Genomic DNA, 21,058 nt, shown 5'->3' with positions numbered 1-21,058 from the left:
ACAATTGTCAAAAGTCTAAGACATGTGTAGCTATATGGGGCACAGAAGTGGGCAGACACCAACACTAGCTCAGCCATCTTACTTTGTACCTTTCTATCTTAATTCTCGCAACACAAAAGAATCAGTGAGTCAACACACACAAACATAGGAATCACAAAAATGCAATAAATGTGGTGTATGCACTAATAGGAGGCAATATGGAATATGATGCTTCAGTGGCTGCTTATATATTGTATGCTCTCTCAAATGATCCAATATGATCTATGTGCAGATTTACATTGCCTTAAAGCAATGCTCCCCCCTGCTCATTCCTTTAAAGGGGTAGTATATACACCTATATACAGCTTTGCTAAAAATTAGCAAATTCAGTAGGATTTATGTTAAACATACTCTGCCTGTTCTTTTTATTTACAAAAAAAGGCAAATGTTTTGCTTTTTAGGGTGAAGACACACTGGGCTACTAGTAGCAGCTACTTTTTCCAAGGCTACTAAGCTCCAGAAAATACCCTGCCATAGACAATACTGATAATTGCCTCTGCTAAACCATACTTACAGACAATTATCAGTAAATGATCAGCACTGTCTTTTTTTAGAAGCCACAACAAGTAGCTGCTACTAGTAGCTCCATGTGTCTTCACCCTTAGGGTGCACTGTCTATGGCAGGGTATTTTCTGGCATTTAGTAGCCGTGACAAGTAGCTGCAACTAGTAGCTCCGTGTGTCTTCACCCTAAGTAATCTGATGAAATGGAGATAATGAGCTTGGCATAAACAACCCCTAATCACAGCTTTTGTTATGCGAATATGACACATAGCACATCCCTGACAGCAGAGAAACACCAGTGACAGACTATAGACTTCAGTAGGAACTACATTCCTGACTAAATAAATGGGAGCCACAAGAGATTGTCAGGGTGAGTCTATATTTACTTGCATAGCCAGAATGTCATAGAAAGTTATAAAGTGACAGTGGTTTCACTTTCTTGTTTTGCTCAGGTAATACCTCAAACCATAAATATTTGTAAATTAAAAGAATAGGTAGTAAGTATGTTCAGCACAATTTCTTTCTTTTAATTGGACAGCTGGACAGAAACTGTAGAATATAGTGTTTATTCTACAGCTGCCAGCCTCCTTAACAGGTATAAATGAAAAGTTATGTCTTCATAAAACACTAAACCTTCAACAAATACCAGTTTCATTTTAATTTAATTGCTTGAAACCATCATAAAATGTAGTTTAAGTTAAGCCCCAAAAATGGAGATATTTCTATTCAGGGCACACAAATATTCATATCAATGGGAGGTTTAATTATGCATATATTACAAATCATTGCAATTACAACCTTATTCACTCTTCGAATGTAAACAAAAAGATAACTATCATTATACTGCACTAACTGACAAACTAATATACTTTAGAAAAGCTTTATAGAAAAGCTGTGCGCAACATAATTTTAGGCTGCTAGAAGTTGTATGTCCACATACTCACAAGTAACACACATCAGTGCTTCATAGCAATATACATTATATCTCACTGCCACGTCTACTACTGACAGTATAAATGGTGGGCTAATGCATTATAGTACTGAGATATATGCATACATCATAGCTGCCACCACTACCTTTTACTTTTCTGTCTTCTTAATCATCCATAAAGCTAATGCACACCACAGTTTTACACCATATATAACTTTCTCCTGTTTATATGTATTACACCAGCAGTTATATTTTGCAGTTCTGGGCAAATCATAAATGAGTCATGGCTTAAACCCATTTAAAGCAGCAACCAAGCCCAACTCCATTGATCCCAGGAAAATCCATCAGATGTCTGATTACTGATCAGCCTGTCCAGATTACAATGCATGTCACATTCAGTGGAAATTGTGTAAACACATGATAGTTATTTCTTTTTAATAGTGCTGTTAATAGTGATGCAGAACCAGTGGCCCCCAAATTATCTTTCAGTTACAGCTTTCAGCATCCCAATTGTAAGATCTTTTGGGCAGGGCTCTCTTCACCTCTTGTATTGGTTATTGATTGCTTTATATGTTACTCTGTATGTCCAATGCATGAACCCACTTATTGTACAGTGCTGCACAATATGTTGGCGCTTTATAAATAAATGTTAATAATAAAAATAGTCAGAATGTAAGTAGATAACTAAAACTGTATTTGCAAGGAAAGCTGGGGGATCACATACTGGACAGCCTTGGAATCTCTAACATAAAACTGTGGTTCTTTATGTTTTTTCCATTTACAATAAACACATTTTGGGTTCAACAACAGACATTAACATTTATTTATAAAGCGCCAACATATTCTGCAGCGTTTTACAAAAGTGGGTTACATACATTGGACATACAGAGTAACATATAAAGCAATCAATAACCGATTCAAGAGATGAAGAGGGCCCTGCCCAAAAGAGCTTACAATCTACAAGACCAGGGTAATCTTACCAATAGACTTTGGGTTTGTGTTTATGATAGGATTTGTGTTTAGGGTAATTTTCCAAAAGGTTACAACTGAGATTTGTATTCAGTTGCCCACCAAATGTTGCTTGGCTAGGACTCACAGCCATGAGAACCTTTTTGCTATCAGTGGGATGCAGGGAGGTGTAGACTGACAACACCGGGAAGATGCCAAGTTGAATATCTATTGCATATAACAGCATCGGTCCCCATAGTGTTCACAAGTTTGATTCAAGAAAGATGGAGACTTGGAGTACTGTAAGTGACAACTCATTACTGAGATAAAACCAACATTTATATAAAACAGAATAAAAGAGGGACATATATACATCTATGGAATCCCAAAAGCTTTGACTTATACCATTTCCCATAGAGTCCTCAACAGTTCTTCATTCTGTTAAGATTTGCTTTTTCTGTGCAACAGTTACACAGTACCCTGCACTTGATAACGAAGCAGAATAAACCCATATCAATGGCAAAACCATTTCAAATGTTTAAATGTTTGCTGAAACATTAATGCACAAGGCTTTGAATTATGGAAAATCTGCATCCGGAAAAACCCAGCTCCCAAGCATTCCAGATAATAGATCCCAAACGTGTGATATAAACTGCATTTCCTGCTGGAGGCCTTAATGACAGCCAACCCCAAAACAGGATCTGAATGGCTCTTTAGTAGCACAGGAGAGCTGGAGCAGGAGCACAATTATCCCCATGCACATAAGCACACACACACAGAGGAACAAAATACAAATCCATGTTTCATGAGGCAGCTGAGCAGTGATTTCTTTTCCTGTGATTGATTAGGAAGGATTTCCTCCTCCCACTCTCTCCCTGCAGCTGGGATCTCTCATCCTGCACCGCCCAGGGAAGCTCTCCACTGCCCCTCTATCCACCTCACCCTCTGAGTTGCCCACAATAACTACAACTCCCAGCATCCCCCCCGCGTCCTCTCCATGGATAAATGCTGGGAAATGTAGTTCTCCGAAGATTTTTGCCCTAGACTAACCCCTAAATCTCCTGAATGCATGGGCCCCAGGGCCCCTTTCCCAAACAGAGCCCGTAGAGGCCTCCCATCCCCGCTCACGTTTACCTTCTTGATGTTGTACAGACGGGTGAGCATCCCGACCCCCCTGTCGTTGAGGATAGTGAGCTTCTCCGCCAGCTTCTGCTGACTGGGCTGCAGCACGGAGCGCGACATGTCGGCTCTTCAATTCGACACCCCGTTACCTCCGCTGTAAATGACCCCCCCACCGCTTGGCCGGGTGAGGGAGCGCCTCTCGGAAGCGATAGCGCTCGGTCCGGGAGGGGGGGTTGTTGTGGTTGGTGGGGAAGGGAGGGAGGGGGAAGCTATGCAGCGCCCATGCTCCGCAGTGTAACGCGCTGACACGCCTGCCCTGACTCTCGCCGCCAGCTCCCTCCCTTCCTGCCGCTGAGTGGGCGGGGAACACAAAGCCACACACCTACCCCAGCCCTGAGCAGGCGACGGAACTACGTGACGTGAGGTAGTGGCGACGCTTTGCTTCTTCTCCTGCGCATGCGTAAGGCGTGGGAGTGATGATGTCACCAGAGCAAATCGCTCTGGCTCCTGAACTGCAGTGTGACAACAGTCTGGGAGATGTAGTTCTAGAACCGCCGCAGCCAAGATGGATGCTTGTAATTCTAAGGCTGCTGTTACTGTAGGCCTAAAGCTCCCCATGCGTGCAGTGACAAATGCCATTATTGTAACTTGCTGCACACGGCATGGGATCAGGCGGTAATGCAGTTTTTCCACCGGCTGAGAATGTAGTGTCAAATTAGCCTAAAGTACACGTGTAGGGCTATTAGAGGGGTAATGTACTGAGGGTATGGCATGTGTAACTAGTTTCTTTTCATTTTGGGCAACCTATGCATTTCTAAGTCTGCCGCTCAGACCACTGTTTAATTGCTAGGGTAAGTGGGACCATAACAGCCAAGTTTAAATTCCAATATAGAACAAACTTTATTTAGTTCTTCTTGGTATCCAACCAAACAACCTGCAAGCAAAATGGACAGATACCTCGGAAGTGACTATACATGTCTATGGCTACCTTTGCATTGTTGCATTTACTACTTTCTGGTTTAGCACTTTAATATACTACATATAAAAGACAAATGGATGTACAATACTGGTATCCTAACACTAGTTACAGAAAAGGAGATGCTTATATTTACGATTTATTGGGAAAACCACCCCTTTGTGTGATGGAATATGTGGAGATTAATCCCCAGGGTAAATCTGTGCTAAAGTGGACAGCTAATCTGAAATTGAATTCCCACTAATGTAAACCACTGGTGGAGAAATGTACACGTCGCTTTGGGTTTCTCAAGTAACCTGATGTTTCCTTGAAGTGGGGCAATATTGGGCTGATCCCATTGTTTTGCCCTTTGGCCAATGGTCAGATCTTAATTGTAGCTGTGGAGGCCTTGGGATTGAGGACTACATCAACTCAAAAAAGTGGTCCTCAATCCGACTAGAAAATCAAACCTGGACGATTGATATTAGTCAGATATTAGTTGGTGAGGCCCATCTGCTGTCACAATGAGTGTAATTAATCTCTTCTAGCGGCAGCAACTTCTCTCTGCATGCCTTCCTACTAGCAGTAATGTAAATCACTGGTAGGAAAACATAAGTGTCACTTTGGCTTTCCGAAGTCACCAGAAGTTTCCTCGCAAGGCAGCTTTGGAAAGACAAAGCAACACATGTTTTCCTATGGCAATTAAAGGGGTGGGTCCCTTTAAGTAAACTTTTAGTATGTTAAGGGCTCTGGCACACGGGGAGATTAGTCGCCCGCGAACAGGGAGTTTTGTCGCGGGCGACTAATCACCCCGTGTGCCAGAGCCCTAAAGAATTCTAAGCAACTTTACACCTGGTCTTCATTATTTATTTTTTATGGTGTTGCCGCCTTCTGCTTTCAAATGGGGATCACTGACCCCAGCAGGCAAAAATCTTTTGCTCTGTGAGACTACAGTTTTATTGATATTGTTACTTTTTATAACTTATTTTTGTGTTCAGGTTCTCTCCTATTCATACACCAGTCTCTCATTCAAACCACTCTCTGGTTGCTTTAGCAATTTGGATCTTAGCAACCAGATAACTGATAAAATTCTAAAACTAAACATAAACTAAAAAATAACTAAAAAACTACAAATAATAAAAAATGAAGACCAATTATTCTCTACATCATGCTATGGGGCCCATTTTCAAGTATGATCGGTTCCGAATACAAAAAAGCATATTTTTTCTAAATTTTCGTACTGTACATATTTTTTTTTTTACTTTGCGACAAAAAGCACAACAGTTTGTGCGACAAAATCGTAATTTTCGCGCCGAGTACGAAAGTGTCGGATTCGTTCAAGCCTCGGTATCGTGACTTTCCTTAGGCCAGGTTGGAGCTTCAGAGTGCCATTGAGTCCTATGGGAGGCTTCCAAAAACATGCACAGAAGGATCAAAGTCAGAAATGATTTCCCACCGTTTACGATCGTTCTGATATGAAAATACGATATTATTGTGACTAAATTGGATTTTTTCGTAAGCATTTTTGTGATATTTGCGATCATCAGAAATTATCGTATCTAATCTGAATTTTAACCAATTCGGGATTCAAACTCATACTTTGATGAATCAGTCCCTAAAAGTTAGCTTAAAGGGGTTATTTATCTTTGAGTTATCTACATTACCATTGCACAAATGTTTGTACAGTTGTGTAATTTTCTCCTATTGTCATTTAGCAAACATTTACGATTTTACTTACATTATAAAGGCAAATTCTATAAAGGTGTATACTGATTTTACCCGACACGCGTGATAGGAAAATATCAGGTGAGCAGTTGTAAAGAATCTAATGAATGGTTAATTGGGTGAATGAAAAATGTGCACTACTCTTAATGATCTGCTCATTTGATAGCCTTGCGCTGTCCCTATGCTAAGCCAGTACCAGTATATCACTGCTCACTCTGCCACTGACTGCATGCCAGTACCTAGTAACCAGTGTACTGGCAGACTGACTTCATGTCAATACTCTGTAGCACTCGGGGTCTGAAAATTGCATGCTGCACTGTGTTCTCTTTCTGCACCTATGTTCAAGAACACATAAACAGTGGCATCAAATGCAGCATGCCCAAAGGGAGCCTTACAGATGTTTGTGAAACAGGTCATCTATTTGCCAAGGGTTTGCAATACCCTGTAACTTGGCATCAAACATTATTTTGCCAGGGGCTTTTAGTTATACTGCACTGGAGCATACTGTGTTTTGCACTTATATTATATTTTGCACATATATTGGGAAATATGCTTTATTAGTCTGACAAATTTATTAAAATATACTATAAAGAGATCCCAAAAGCAAATGTACAGGCATACATTTACTCTCTCTTATAGACACAAGCACATATTGTCACATTCACACTACAACTGACACATGAAAATTCATTGGTTGCTTCTGCACCACTGTGTACAAGTAGCCAATCAGAAATGGCAGTGCCTTAACCAATGAAAAAAGATGACATATAAAACCCAGGAACAGAGTGGAAGCATCTGCTGCACAGTGAGCCGAGGGGGAGGCAGTGAATTGCTCTGTAAAACTCCAGGTAGCTGTGCTGCAGGCTGTGCCGGACTAATCCTCATGTGATGCACTCTCTTGGTGAGGAAATCAAAGGCTTCACAAAGAACAAGCTGAAGAAACAATGCACCCGGGTAACAACTTTATCAGGGAAGAGGATTATAGAGACTTGGAAAGATTCAGTGGTGCAAGTTGTAGATGACCCAGAGCAACGAGATGGCTCAGGCTGTGGGTATGTGCAAGACCTTAGTACGGACCTGCAGGTTGGAGCCGTCAAGCCTTGGTTGCTGCTTGGTAAGTGTGTCCATTGTGGGATGTCAATTGCTTGGTTACTTTAAAAAAAAGCAAAAGTATATAAGGAACCCATGGCAACCAGTCAGACATTTGATTTCATTAGTTGGTAATTGGTTCTATGTGTCACTGCACTCATCTACATTTATGTTAGTATGTAAGCCCCACTATGTATTAAACTACAACTCCCACTACAGAAACATGTCACGTTTCTAAGGATTTACATTTAACACATGGAATACTTCAAGCTTACTTCTCTCATTTAGAGTGCAGCTAAATGCTCAGAAGGGACAACTAAACTTTAAATTATGGTGACCATTTGTACATCATCATTGTAACCTAAAATTATACAGAATAATGCTTTTGATTGTCTGTATCAGATTATGTTGCAACATTGTTTAAAAAAATATTTAAAAAAATTATTACATTATATAAACTCCTTGACTAATTAAAACAAAAGGTGTCCCCTCACTGTTTACAGGGTTAAGAATTTGCTTGGATTGTATTCACAAAAGCAAGTTTTATAAAAATTTTAGTTTAAGGCCATGTAAAAAAGGCTAAATTACATTTTCATATGGGGGTTATACTGTACATAAGATTGCATTTCTAGTTCATTTGTAGCACATCTTTCATTTGATAGTAAATTCCCATTCCAGTTACATAATTAAAGGTGTGTTTGCCCCACCCAAAAAACATTTAATTACAATGACAAAATATGACTAGTAAATATTGGAAATTTGCTTAGGATTACATTTTATTTTTCTCTATGAATAAAATGTTTTTTGGGCAGAGATCCCCTGGCAAGCATTTAGGTCATGCAACTGTAAATGGCCCTACTAAAAAAAATTCAGGAAAGTGCTTTATCAGTTTTTGAGCACTGCATCCTGCCACCCATATGAGACACAACACTCCCTTTTCATCTCTGCAAAAAATCACACATGACCCAGTTTGGGTCATGGGCCTAGTTTTACATATTTCTAAAGCTATTTAAAATAGTCTGCATGATAAACCTTTAAAGCCCAGACAATGTGGCAAGCAGAGCTAAGCCAAATCACTGATATCCAATGAAGCCAGGACTTGAAAGTCCCCTTACTTGTCTCAATGAATTACAAGCAAATGGCTATTCGGCTATACCTTCACAAAAGAAGCCATAACAAAACTAGAATACACGAGATTGATGAATATATTGAACTTCTATGACATAAGTGTAAGACTGAACAAGGTACCCTGCTGCATATCTCTGGAGCTGTAATCCTTAAACCAATATTGGTCCAAATTTCTATTGCTCCTCCCACAATCCAATCCGATCCAAGGCTGTATATTACCCACCTAACCTAATTTGTCTCCATACATTACTCTGTTTCTCCATAAAGTCCTACTTATAGCCAGAAAACAGATACATTGATAGAAAGACCCTGACCTCCCCCCCCATACACACTTTAGCACAATAAATCAGTCTAATTCTGATCAATCAGATCTCTTTTTTATTCTTCCAGGAAAGTGGACCTGATCAACGTCTAAACCCATTGAAAATCAATCAATAGACATAATTTAAAAAAAAAATCTTGAACAATAGTGGTGTAGAATCCTGCCATTTTTGGCAAATATGCCTTCAATTTTTGTTATTTCATGCTATATAGGCACTTTTTTCATGCTTGCTGGAAGAGGTCTGTATCCACAAACCCTTTCTAGTGGCCTTACTGACTGATATCAGAAGGAGCTTTGATCAGATATTGATTGGAAGATGCCATTATTTTGCCTCACACACAGCCAATTTGCCCTTGTATGGCCAAATTAAAGGAATACTGTCACAGGAAAAATGTTTTTTTCAAAAGGCATCAGTTAATAGAGCTTCTCCAGCAGAATCCTGCATTGAAATCCATTTTTTAAAAAATGCAAACTTGGCTCTAGCCATATTCTTCATTTCCCAGGGTGCTACAGCCATGTAACCTGTGCTCTGATAAATTTCAGTCACACTTTACTGCTGCGCTGCAAGTTGGAGTGATATCGTCACTATGGAAACAGTGTAATTTAGAAATAAAAAGTATCATGAAAGAATCCCTTTAACTGCATGAAATTAGATTAGTAAGCAACAAGTAAATGTGTTGTTAAACAATATCACCTTTGTTTTTCTAGGATCACAGGATGTAGCACAAGATCTGGATGTACTGAAAAAATATAAGGTAATAGAATTAGTTATCTTAGTAATAAGTAATAAATGCAGGGATCTTACAGTGGCCAACACTAAAATATCTGCTCCTTTGGCAATATCTTTGTTTTTGTTTTCTAACTTGTAGCTGACTGTTCATATCTATTTGCTGATTGGTTGCTATGGGCAACATCATTGGTGATGTTTGCCTCCAGTGTTAAGACCTAGGAACTGTTGTAGTGGTGATGGACCAGTCGCTCCATATGTGGGGCCTGACAGTAACATTTTGTTTTCAAAATGTTGTTCGCTGCTAAGTTTGCCACTGTTGGGTTAATGGGCTTAGAGAATGCATGTGAAACAGATGTGCAAGCCTGGTTTATTTCCATTACAGTAATGATATCTGATTACAGGTACAACTGGAATGTTGCCAGGTATTATGTTTCACATACAGTAGGTACCAATATGCTGTGCTTTTTATAACTGCTCATGATTGAGGACCTAATAAAAGAGGTGATTGTTTTGTAGAAATCAGCTAGTCTAGTTTGCTCTGGGATCCACCTGCCCTAAAAAATCAACTTAAGTGGATAATGTTTCTTAACCCAACTAAACATTTTGTGCTCTGTCTGTTTGGGGGGAGTTTTAGTTTACCTAGGAAGGCTCAGATATACAGTTTGTTCTACGCAACAGGCAGGGGAAACTATTTTCGCTGACAATGGCACAATGAGACAGGCTTTTGGCTACAGCCTCTGCAAGCAAAGGTGCCCCACAACTGCAATAGAGCCTATCCTTAAAGAACCAGTACACTCATGGTATGTGCATAGGCTATCTAACTCCACTGTTAGTGTTACTGCAAATAGTGGACTATGTCAGCTATCTTGAGGGGAAATATGCTTTCTTTAAAGGAACAGTAATTAAAATATCATGTACTACTGCCCTGCATGGGTACAAGTTGTATGGTTGCTTGAGAAACACTACTAAAGGTTGTATAAATAAGCTGCTGTGTAGCCATCGGGGCAGCCATTCAAGCTGGAAAAAAGGAGAAAAGGTACAGGTTACATAGTAGATAATAGATAAGTTGCATAGAATCACACTGCATTATACAGAGTTTATCTGTTACCTGCTATGTAACCTGTGCCTTTTCTCCTTTTTTCCAGCTTAAGTGGCTGCCCCTGTGGCTAATCAGCAGGTTATTTAAGTAAACTATAGTATACTTTCTAAAGCAAACATATAGCCTGTACCAGTAAAGGGTAAAGCTGGCCATACACGCACCAATAATGTGTGGGCCCTATATTACGGTTAGGCAAACCAATAATCTGACAATGCAGCAGCAAGTTACCTAACTGTCTAATCATATGGGATCTGGATGTGGATAGCTTTAATTTTTTTTAGAGATTCCAAAAATAAAACACCTTTTTTTATCTACAAATGTGGGACACCAAGATAAAAACAAAACATTTCTAGAAGAAAATGTTTATTTCTGGTTCAGTTTTAACAGATATTTGGATTTTTCCAGACTGAAATAGCCATGGAAAGTCTTAATCACATAATGAACAAGCAAAATCTACAACCATATTTATGCAGTCACCAGGCAGACGATATGAGTCACACACCAGATACAGCAGGGGAAAATATACATAAGTGTGCTTAGCTAGGGATAGCAGCATTGCTTTGTTGACCTTTCTTGCCCTTTCTGGTTTAAATTTATCCTCTCATCACTTTATCCCATTCCCAGCTGCAAGACTTCTCCCGGGCTTCTGCCTGTCTCTGGAACTTTGTGCCTCAGCCCATGAGACTCTCCCCTTCCTTCCAAAGATTCAAACTCTCCATATAGACCCATCTGATTAAGGAAGCATATTCAATGTATCTAAACTGATCAGACAATTATATATGTATCCTAAATCAGAATCCACATTCCTTTTGTTTCAATGTACCCTTAATCCCTGTAGATTGTAAGCTCTTCTGAGCAGAGCCCTCTGGTCCTATTGTTATTCTGTTGTTCAACCTTTTAAGATCCCTGTTTGTTTAAATTTATTGTGAAACACTGCGTAATTTGCTGGCACTATATAAATAAATGATGATGATCTCTGCCATATGTGTATGTATATCAGTGGAGAAAAGCTGATCCTCTGTCTTTCACTTCTTAAATGTGTGTGCTCTGACAGACATGGGATCAGCTCGTTAGCACACAGAGCAGATTTCAGCATAAAAATGCATACTTTGTGTGTTGATTGTGAAAATGGTAAGATCAGAGCTTTTTGCAGAGAGAGTATAGTGTCAATTTTGGGCTTTTGACCTTACAATGAATTATAAAATAAAGCATCAATCAGCTGCATACATTGTTTTATACAAACACCTTCTTCTGTTTTTTAAATTATATAGAATAAAATAATTGTGGTCCCTGGGGTGCAAGTGCTAGAGAGCTACAGGGTGCAAGAGCACACCCCTTAGTACTCATCTATGGAGCACTTGAACCCCTGGGTAGGCTGTGCTCTGCCAAATTCAAAATGACATGCAAATTAGAATGTGGGTAAGGGACACATACTTGCCTTCACCCTCCAGCCCCTTACCAATACAATGCTGACTAACATAGTCAGCACTTTATTCTAGAGTCTGATGGCAGGTCTCTGCCACTTAGCAGTAGCGATACAGGTAAGACAGAACTCTCTGCAAAGTGCAAAAAAATGCCTGATTGCAACCTTTTTTGCACTTTGTACACTCTGTAGCAAATGTATATTGACATATTTTGAAATCTACTACATAATTCTACCAATGCTAGGGGTTCCATTCACTGTGAAACATATTTAACAGATGTTTATATTATTTATTTCTAGGTCACTCACATCTTGAACGTAGCTTACGGAGTGGACAATGCTTTTCCAAATGAATTCACTTACAAAAAAATGTCTATCTTGGACCTTCCAGAGACGGACATTGCTTCCTTTTTCCCAGAATGCTTTAATTTTCTAGAAAATGTAAAACTACAGGTATTGTAAAAATGTACAATTTTAAAATGAAAAATGTTCTGTATGCATGTGCTCCTGCTAATGGAGGGATGCTTACTGCTCTTAGGCAAATTCTGAGAAAGTCCTGAATAAGTTCCAACAACATCTGCAGAACTTAAGGCTCCCCACCCTTGTGTTATTATGTCCTTGGCATATCTTGTATCACATCATGTCAAATGGTTTAGACCGTTGGGAAACCACCAGAACTTCTCACATGACCAAAGGAAGCAAGTTCTAAAAAGGTCAACTGACCTTATTTTTTTGGCAGTGCTTTTGCTCTTCTTATCTATGCATGAAGTTTGTTCAAGCCTGCAACTACAACTCTTTTGTTTCTTATATATATTTTTGTTAATATGTGATGCCCATTTCTTTATTAGGCATCATTACATACAAATCAGTATTAGGCAGTCTCTGTTGTACCTTCCATTATTAATCAGAGTGCTGGGCCAAGTCACGGAGGCACCAAAGGCAAGGAGCTTTTGATCACACGCAACCCACCCCAGTGTGCGCAGGCAAGCAGTAAGAAAATATTTAGCTGCTACATTTCCCTCATCCAGGGTCCAAACTAGTGGTAAGCAGACAGAAGACGTACATGCCTAGCACCCCACCCTTCGGCACTAGGTACATGCCTCTTTTGCCTACCCCTAGTTTCCTGGCGCTGGTGGATCTGCATCTCCCTATTGCAAGAGAAGCTTGAAGCGGTTATGTCCAAATTTCTGTCCAGCACAAGGACTGGATATAAGGACTGGAGCACAATGCATGTACAAAATGTGCATTAAAATGCTTTTCAGGTGTCCCTGTCTTTTGACGTATATTGAACTTATTTACAGCCCGCTGGCAAGGTGCTAATGGCACAAAAGAATTGACAATCCACACCCTATTGTAAACAAATTTTTGTTTCCTTTAGATGTTTATGATTTATGCAACTCTAGCTATTAAACAAGCAATTCTGAATATATTATTGGTCACATGGCTGTATGAGAAGAATTTGCATGCCTCTGACCACAATTCCCATCTTTTTTTAGCTGTTTTTACAGCATGATGTATGTAAATGCCTTCTATTTAAAGGAGGCCTTTTCTTTATTCAGTGTACTGTACATTGGGGTATATTTTAAATCTTCTGTTTGCTATAGGCCATGAATAAAAGACTTCCACTCAAGAGACTAACAGTCAGTGTGGATCAATGTTAAAAGAATACAAGCAAAGTACCTTTTTTATTTCAGTCCCCGGGATGAATAAAGGCACACCTTTATGAAAGAGTAGAGCCCATCACACCAAACACCTGGATTATTCATCATAGATTAAGATAATGAAAGGTTATGTTGCACTGACCTTTGTTATACGTGGTATCCTCTTCTCTTTGCAAGAATATGTTACAGGATAACAGTATCCTATTTTGCATAATGACCTCACTCAGGTTACCTGCTGCTGTTAACAGAATAAATTTCCACTGAGTATCATAGTAAGGGCTCACTGAAAAGCTTTCTGTGATTCTATCATTCAGTATAGAACTAAATAGACCCAGCTTGTTCATTCATGTAATTGTGCTTTTGACTATTCAGCGTACAATACAAGCACCCGATATTTAATCAGCTAATTGTCATGTAGGTCAAAACATGCTCTTAATGGATATATAACCCTTGCAGAATGTTTTTTCCTATTGTTTTTTTTCTGTCAGCTCCTGAAAAATCAACCATCAGTGCAGGGACAGCACAGGGATCGGTTCCTTAAGCAGACATCTTCTGCAATCAAAAGTCCCTCTGTATATATAACCATCTGAGCTCTAGAAAACTGCCTACTTCTAGATATATCTCAGTATGTCATGTCCATTTTGGATTCCTGACAGGATATTGTATGACAGGGTGATGCTGATCCTCAACATTGGTCAGGGCATTGAGTTCATAAACAAGGTTACAGGTATAGAGGATCATTGTATCAGTGATAGATCCATGAATTCCTTTATTTACACTTAAGCTTGTTTACAAATGCAAGCCTAACTGTAAATTTAGTGTGCATAGACACAAAGGTACTTGAGCCTATACATACTCCTAGCAAGTTACGGCATCTTGACAAGCACCAATGCGTCTGTTCATCCTCATTTAATAAAGAGTGTAAAAGTCAATGCATGGAGACTTAAGCTGGCCATATACGTGGCGATCTGACAATGTTTCGTGCGACCATCGGTCGCACAAAACATCGTCAGATCCGCCACACACCATTCAGGGCTGAATCGGCAGGTAAGGAGGTAGAAACAATAGGATTTCTACCTCCTTCTGCCGATTCAGCACTGAAGGGAGATTTTGGTCAGGCGCCTTCTATGGCGCCCGATCAAAATTTTCAAACTGATCCGATCGGCGAGTCGGCCGATATCAGCAGCTTCCTGCAATATCGGCCAACTCACCGACATACCATACACGCACCGAATATCGTACGAAATGAGGTTTCGTATGATATTATCGGTGCGTGTATGGCCACCTTAAGGAATCCTATAACTGATGTCATCCTGGGTGTGGCAGTAATTCCAGGTTTCTCTTAGTGGGGTGTTTTCAGTGTAAACTTAGATTAAGATTAGACCTGGAGATTGTGGCTGCACCCAGGGCTATTGCATCAACATATGCAGTTTCCCGCCAAATTCCACTTAGTGTGGCTTTGCCTGGGCCAACGCAGTGGCTCATATGCAGCGATTCATCTTAATTATGGGAAAATTCCCCACAATATAGCTGAATTGCTGCAAATAATGCAACAAATCCAATGTTAGTGAAGGTGATGGCATTTTAGGGCTCTGGCACACGAAATTGTTGCGGGCAACTAATCTCCCTGAAATACCATCCCACCGGCGAAAATGTAAATCACCGGTGGGATGGCATACGCGGCACTGCGATTTCCCTGAAATCCCGGAAGTTTCCTGTCAACGCAACTTCCGTGATCTCAGGGAAATCGCGGTGCCACATATGCCATCCCACCGGCAATTTACCGGTGGTTTTTTTGGTGGTTTATTTTTGCCAGTGGGATGGTATTTCGAGGAGATTTGCCGTATTTCGAGGAGATTTTCCTCTCAAGGCAACTTTGGCGATTTCAGCACCGCTTATGCTATCCGACCGGCGATTTACATTCTAGCTAGTGGGATGGCATATCGGGGAGATTAGTCGCCCGCGACAAGGGAGATTTGTCACGCGCCGACTAATCTCCCCGTCTGTCACAGCCCTTAAGGTCACCATACACAAGCGGATCTTCACCCGATATCCCCACCTACGGGTGGGCGATATCAGGGAGCATTTAGGTAAAAAAAAAAAAATTTGATTGTTTGGCCCTGGGGCCAAACGATCGGATTTTGTGGGTGGCAATGGGGCAGTCGGTTCGGGGACCTTTAGGCTGCATGATGGGGACCTTTAGGCTGCCTTTAGGCTGCATGATATATGACAATGCTGGGAGTCTATGAAACCCTTGTACTTATCACTAAGCAGATAACTACAACTCCTAGCCTCTCAGGTGGCTGGGACGTGCTTGTAGTAGAAGTTTTACAAAAGGGTGTCATGTTGCCAACCCCTGGGCCGAAAAGGTCATTCTTTAACAAGAACAGACATGTTCTGTCAAGTAAATGCAGGGATGTAATGCTGTGCAACTATAACTGCTAGTGACACAAACACAATATGCCAGCCAAAACAGTTTGTGAATTAAAACTGTTACTACACTTGTGATCATTTGTGTCTTGTATGTTTAAAATGATCAGTGCAGTTATTTTTCTGTGACTCCAAAGCTTACTTGACCTGAGGTGTGTTGAAGTCTTTACAAGAAGAACAGATTTTGATCCGTGGGTTGTTACACTTTGGGGCACATTTACTAACCCACGAACGGGCCGAATGCGTCCGATTGCGTTTTTTTCGTAATGATCGGTATTTTGCAATTTTTTCGGAAAATTGTCGCGACTTTTTCGTTACCAATACGATTTGCGCGAAAAAACGCGAGTTTTTCGTTACCAATACGATTTGCGCGATTTTTTCGTAGCGTTAAAACTTGTGCGAAACGTCCCACCTTTTAAGTTTTAACGCTACGAAAAAGGCACGACTTTTCGCGCAAGTTTTAACGCTACAAAAAAATTGCCAGATTTTGCGCAACTTTCGGAATGGCTACGAAAAACTCACGTTTTTTCGCGCAAATCGTATTGGTAACGAAAAAGTCGCGATAATTTCCGAAAAGTCGTAAAGGCGCCGAAAAAATCGCAAAATGTTCGTTTTCCAATCGGAATTTTTCCAATTCGAATTCGTGGGTTAGTAAATGTGCCCCTTTGTGTAAATGTTTATGAAATAGTATGAAATTTTGTAAAACCACAACATTTTGCTTTTAATGGAGAGGGGGTTTCCTTAATGGAGAAGGATCTAGGGGTTTTTGTTGATAACAAGTTGTCTAATTCCAGGCAGTGTCATTCTGTGGCTACTAAAGCAAATAAAGTGCTGTCTTGTATAAAAAAGGGCATTGACTCAAGGGATGAGAACATAATTTTGCCCCTTTATAGGTCCCTGGTAAGGCCTCACCTTGAGTATGCAGTGCAGTTTTGGGCTCCAGTCCTTAAGAAGGATATTAATGAGCTGGAGAGAGTGCAGAGACGTGCAACTAAACTGGTTAAGGGGATGGAAGATTTAAACTATGAGGTTAGACTGTCGAGGTTGAGGTTGTTTTCTCTGGAAAAGAGGCGCTTGCGAGGGGACATGATTACTCTGTACAAGTACATTAAAGGGGATTATAGGCAGTTGGGGGATGTTCTTTTTTTCCCATAAAAACAATCAGCACACCAGAGGTCACCCCTTTAGATTAGAGGAACGGAGCTTCCATTTGAAGCAGCGTAGGTGGTTTTTCACAGTGAGGGCAGTGAGGTTGTGGAATGCCCTTCCTAGTGATGTGGTAATGGCAGATTCTGTTAATGCCTTTAAGAGGGGCCTGGATGAGTTCTTGATCAATCAGAATATCCAAGGCTATTGTGATACTAATATCTACAGTTAGTACTAGTGGTTGTATATATAGTTTATGTATGTGAGTGTATAGATTGGTAGGTGTGGGTTAGGTGTGCTGGGTTTACTTGGATGGGTTGAACTTGATGGACACTGGTCTTTTTTCAACCCTATGTAACTATGTAAAATGCATTGACATCAACAGGAAGGCAAACTGCATTGTAATTAAGGCATTTTTAGATCTGCAATACCATATACATTGGCCTACTATGCTAAAACTGTTCTTCATAGAATAAAAAGGCTCCCATTCAATTTCTTTAAAACATGGCACAGCTATTAAATATACAGGGGGTGGGGCTCTAATTTCATTGGTTGATGTGGAAGGCAAGAGGTGGATAATAATGACACCTGTGTGTTTAATGCGTGCACAGATTCACAAAAATTCTGCTTCTGGTGCCAAAAAATTGTGTGCTTTAAAAGTGTTGCATTGTGCCCCAGTCCTTTTTATGGGAAAAACACAATCATTTTAGACAGAAAGTTTATTACTTTTTCCATTTTGATCATCATATTTTTAGGGCATTTGGCTGTCCCCAAATCACGGTGACAAAAGTACTCACCAATACATTTTCATGCAACAAAATGAAACCCCTTCCATGGTTTACATTAGCAGCAATGGGAAGGTATTTCCTGATGGCAAAATGTCCAGTTTGTCAATGGCAGAAGCCAAATAGCCAAATATGTTACTGCCCAATTAATTTGGTGTTACTAGCCTACAGCAGTAACACTGATCGTTACATTGGGCTTATCTGGTAGCAGGGAAAGCACATTTTAATTGTTCCTTGTTTTATATTTTATATGTATTATATTATAGGTACAAAGTGAAATTCATGCAACGTCTGCGTTTACACCAGAAATTCAATAAAATTCTGTGTTTTGTTTTTCACAGAATGGAGTGGTGCTTGTCCACTGTAACGCAGGAGTTTCCCGTGCGCCAGCAATTGCTATTGGTTTCTTAATGTATGATGAGAAGATTAATTTTGCCAGAGCCTTTTCCATAGTGAAAAATGCAAGGCCTGCAGCATGCCCGAATCCTGGCTTCATGGAGCAACTTCATAAATACCAAGAAATTAATAAAAGACCAGAAGATATACATGAAAAGACAGATTAATATTTTCTCTGTCATTTTCAGAAATTGTAACCATTGTGTTATCTAGATTTTGGACTGCAGTGCTTTTATATTTATTTCATTTTTTTTTTTTTTTTTTGAAATTGCAAATAAACAAAAATAGAGTTTTTTACACTTGTTTTGAAGAGTTTTAATGTTAGTTTAGTTGTATAGAACACTTGTCGACTAAACCAGTTTTTATGAATGCTCTCAGCAGTTCTGGCTGACTGAGCATTTTGGGTTTCCTGTCAGGTAGGTTTTTAATGAACTGACACATTTATCAAACAAAATACCTTTTGGTTTCATCAAAATGTGTTTGAGCATCAGCATGTAGAAATTTCAGCCATTCGAATCCTTACTCCCCAATGCAAACAACATGCTGCAGAAAAATGATTCAAACTCTAAGAGATTTTTAAATCTTAAATGCTCAATATATTTTATCCATCATTACCACTTAATAAAAATATTGGGTTATGATAAATTGGCACCTGTGGGTAAATTCTAAAAACTGGTAAATTAAACTATTACTATTAATTATTTAATGGTGAATGACCCGTTTAACTCCCAAGCTATGTGGCCTGGGTGTTCATTTTCACTCTGCCAACCCTATTTTTTATATAAGCTTTAGTCTGTAAATGCTGTATTTCTAACCTGTAAACTTACAGAACATTAATATATGTGTACCTGAACTTGAATCCAAGCTTACTACTAAGCTCGTAAATAAGGCCAGCCTTTGATAGCCCTCTTGTTTCTAGATGGAGACAAAGCCTCTTGGAAAGTAGCGAGAACAGGGACACCTAGTGATAGGAATGGGTAAATCAATTTATTTACATTAATAACTGTTATTAAACAACCCAACTACTCTGTCTCCTGGCAACACTGTTCATTATATTAATGGGAGAGGGAAATTAAATTCAGATTTTTACTAAAAAGGAAATTCTTGTGGGTGTAAGCTTTCGAGGCTGACACAAATGCTTTTCACATTAGGTGCTTGTTTTATATTACTGTACATATATTTTCATTTGATGTTTACTGGTGCAACCGACCCAGCTGCAAATGTATTTATTTATAAAAATAATTCTATATTGTCTAAATAACAACCTTAAACAAATTGCTTTAAATGTTCCAAGTAAAAGGTTCCAGCGGAGAACAAAGTTGATAAATATTATTAATTAAATAAACATAAAATGTCTCTTTGGTGATTTTTGCTTGATATATTCTACACAATGAATCGCATATTCATCATACACCACCTTCTATTTTCCTTCAGTGTACTGCTTAGGAGTGCAGCTGCTGAAAACACGATTACTATGTGTCATAGTTATCAAAAGGTGAAATCACTCTACTTCTATGGGTTTTTTTAAGGGCATATTTACAAAATGTTGAAAGCTCTCCATAAAAGTCAGATACAAGTGGATAAAGACTGTCTATATAAAGTTATATTTGTCCTCCGATCAATGTGATGAAGTTGAGTTCTGCTGTGGTGCACTACATTCTGTCACATGATGGACGCATAGGGGCACATTTACTAATCCACGAATCCGAATCACGAATGGGGAAAAAATCGTATTGGAAACGAAAATTTCGGAAGATCGCAAATATCACGAAAATGCTTACGAAAAAATCGTATTAGTCACGATAATATCGTATTGGCGATCCGAAAGTCACAAAATTTTCGTACCGAACAATTGTAAACAGCGGTAAAACATTTCCAATTTTTTCGTGCAAACGTCCGAAAAAGTCGTGAGCCGTACGAAAAAGTCGTGCGGACGCCCAAAAAAATCGGCGAAAATACACTTGGAGCGTTTGCATGAACGCTTGAGCGTTCGTGCTTTTGTAAATGTGCCCCCTAGAGTATACAGGCCCTGTACATGTGTAAATGTAAATAGAATGTGGCAGCAGAGCCAAATGGCAAGTACCACTGTCTGAGTACCACTAGTCTGCTAGTTAAGATAGCAACTTACTGACCTGGGTTGTAAAAATGGTGTTTGGCAAGGCCACCAAACAAGCAATATCAGGCTAATTCGATCATTTCACCCTAGGGCCAAATGATGAAATAACAACAGTGGGCATAGCTGCCGTTGGACAGAGGACTGTATCGGCATCAAACATGCCCAATCAAGATCTGCAGAATTTTAGGCCAGATGTCAGTTGGGTAAGGCCTTTTGCAGATTCCCATACACAGGCAGATAAGCTGCCAAATTGTTCTGAAGGACCCAAATCGCTAGATGAAATCTGCTTGTGCATGGCCACCTTAATTCCCTTAAAAAGGGCAAATTAAATATTCAGTGCAAAGTGATGAATACAGCATTATCAGATGCAAGGAAGACCTGTATGGGATCCTGAGAGCTTTGTGGCCACTCGTGATTTCTAGCTTGTATGTCCAAATTATGTGTAACTATAGAGCATTCCATAAAACGCCTACATGCCACCCTCTCTTTATGCAGTGCCTCTGAACTGTC

At 39.7% G+C, this 21,058-nt stretch overlaps 2 protein-coding genes across 6 annotated transcripts in view; one reads left to right on the top strand and one right to left on the bottom strand.

The window, feature by feature from the left end:
- nckap1 (NCK-associated protein 1) overlaps window positions 1-3,945 on the bottom strand; it is a 67,480-nt gene extending 63,535 nt beyond the window's left edge. For 3 of the 5 annotated variants that reach the window (XM_002932013.5, XM_004917910.4, XM_002932014.5), the window contains exon 1: window positions 3,556-3,944. In XM_002932013.5, the coding sequence (XP_002932059.1) occupies window positions 3,556-3,663 (108 nt within the window). In that variant the 5' untranslated portion in view covers window positions 3,664-3,944. Of the gene's footprint in view, window positions 1-3,555 lie in introns of all 5 variants that reach the window. The other 2 variants (XM_004917909.4, XM_004917911.4) reach the window with 2 other exon arrangements.
- A 3,138-nt stretch (window positions 3,946-7,083) lies between these two features.
- Window positions 7,084-19,798, top strand: dusp19 (dual specificity phosphatase 19). The gene is given in 4 exon segments (NM_001016317.2): window positions 7,084-7,337; window positions 9,471-9,517; window positions 12,315-12,467; window positions 18,378-19,798. Coding segments are annotated over 4 exon segments (648 nt in total). The 5' UTR covers window positions 7,084-7,111; the 3' UTR covers window positions 18,600-19,798.
- Window positions 19,799-21,058: the final 1,260 nt, after the last annotated feature.

The sequence above is a fragment of the Xenopus tropicalis genome, chromosome 9 (genome assembly GCF_000004195.4).
Source record: "Xenopus tropicalis strain Nigerian chromosome 9, UCB_Xtro_10.0, whole genome shotgun sequence".
Classification (NCBI taxonomy): domain Eukaryota; kingdom Metazoa; phylum Chordata; class Amphibia; order Anura; family Pipidae; genus Xenopus; species Xenopus tropicalis.
Note: the sequence above shows the minus strand (reverse complement) of the source record. Positions and strands in the feature narration are given on the sequence as shown.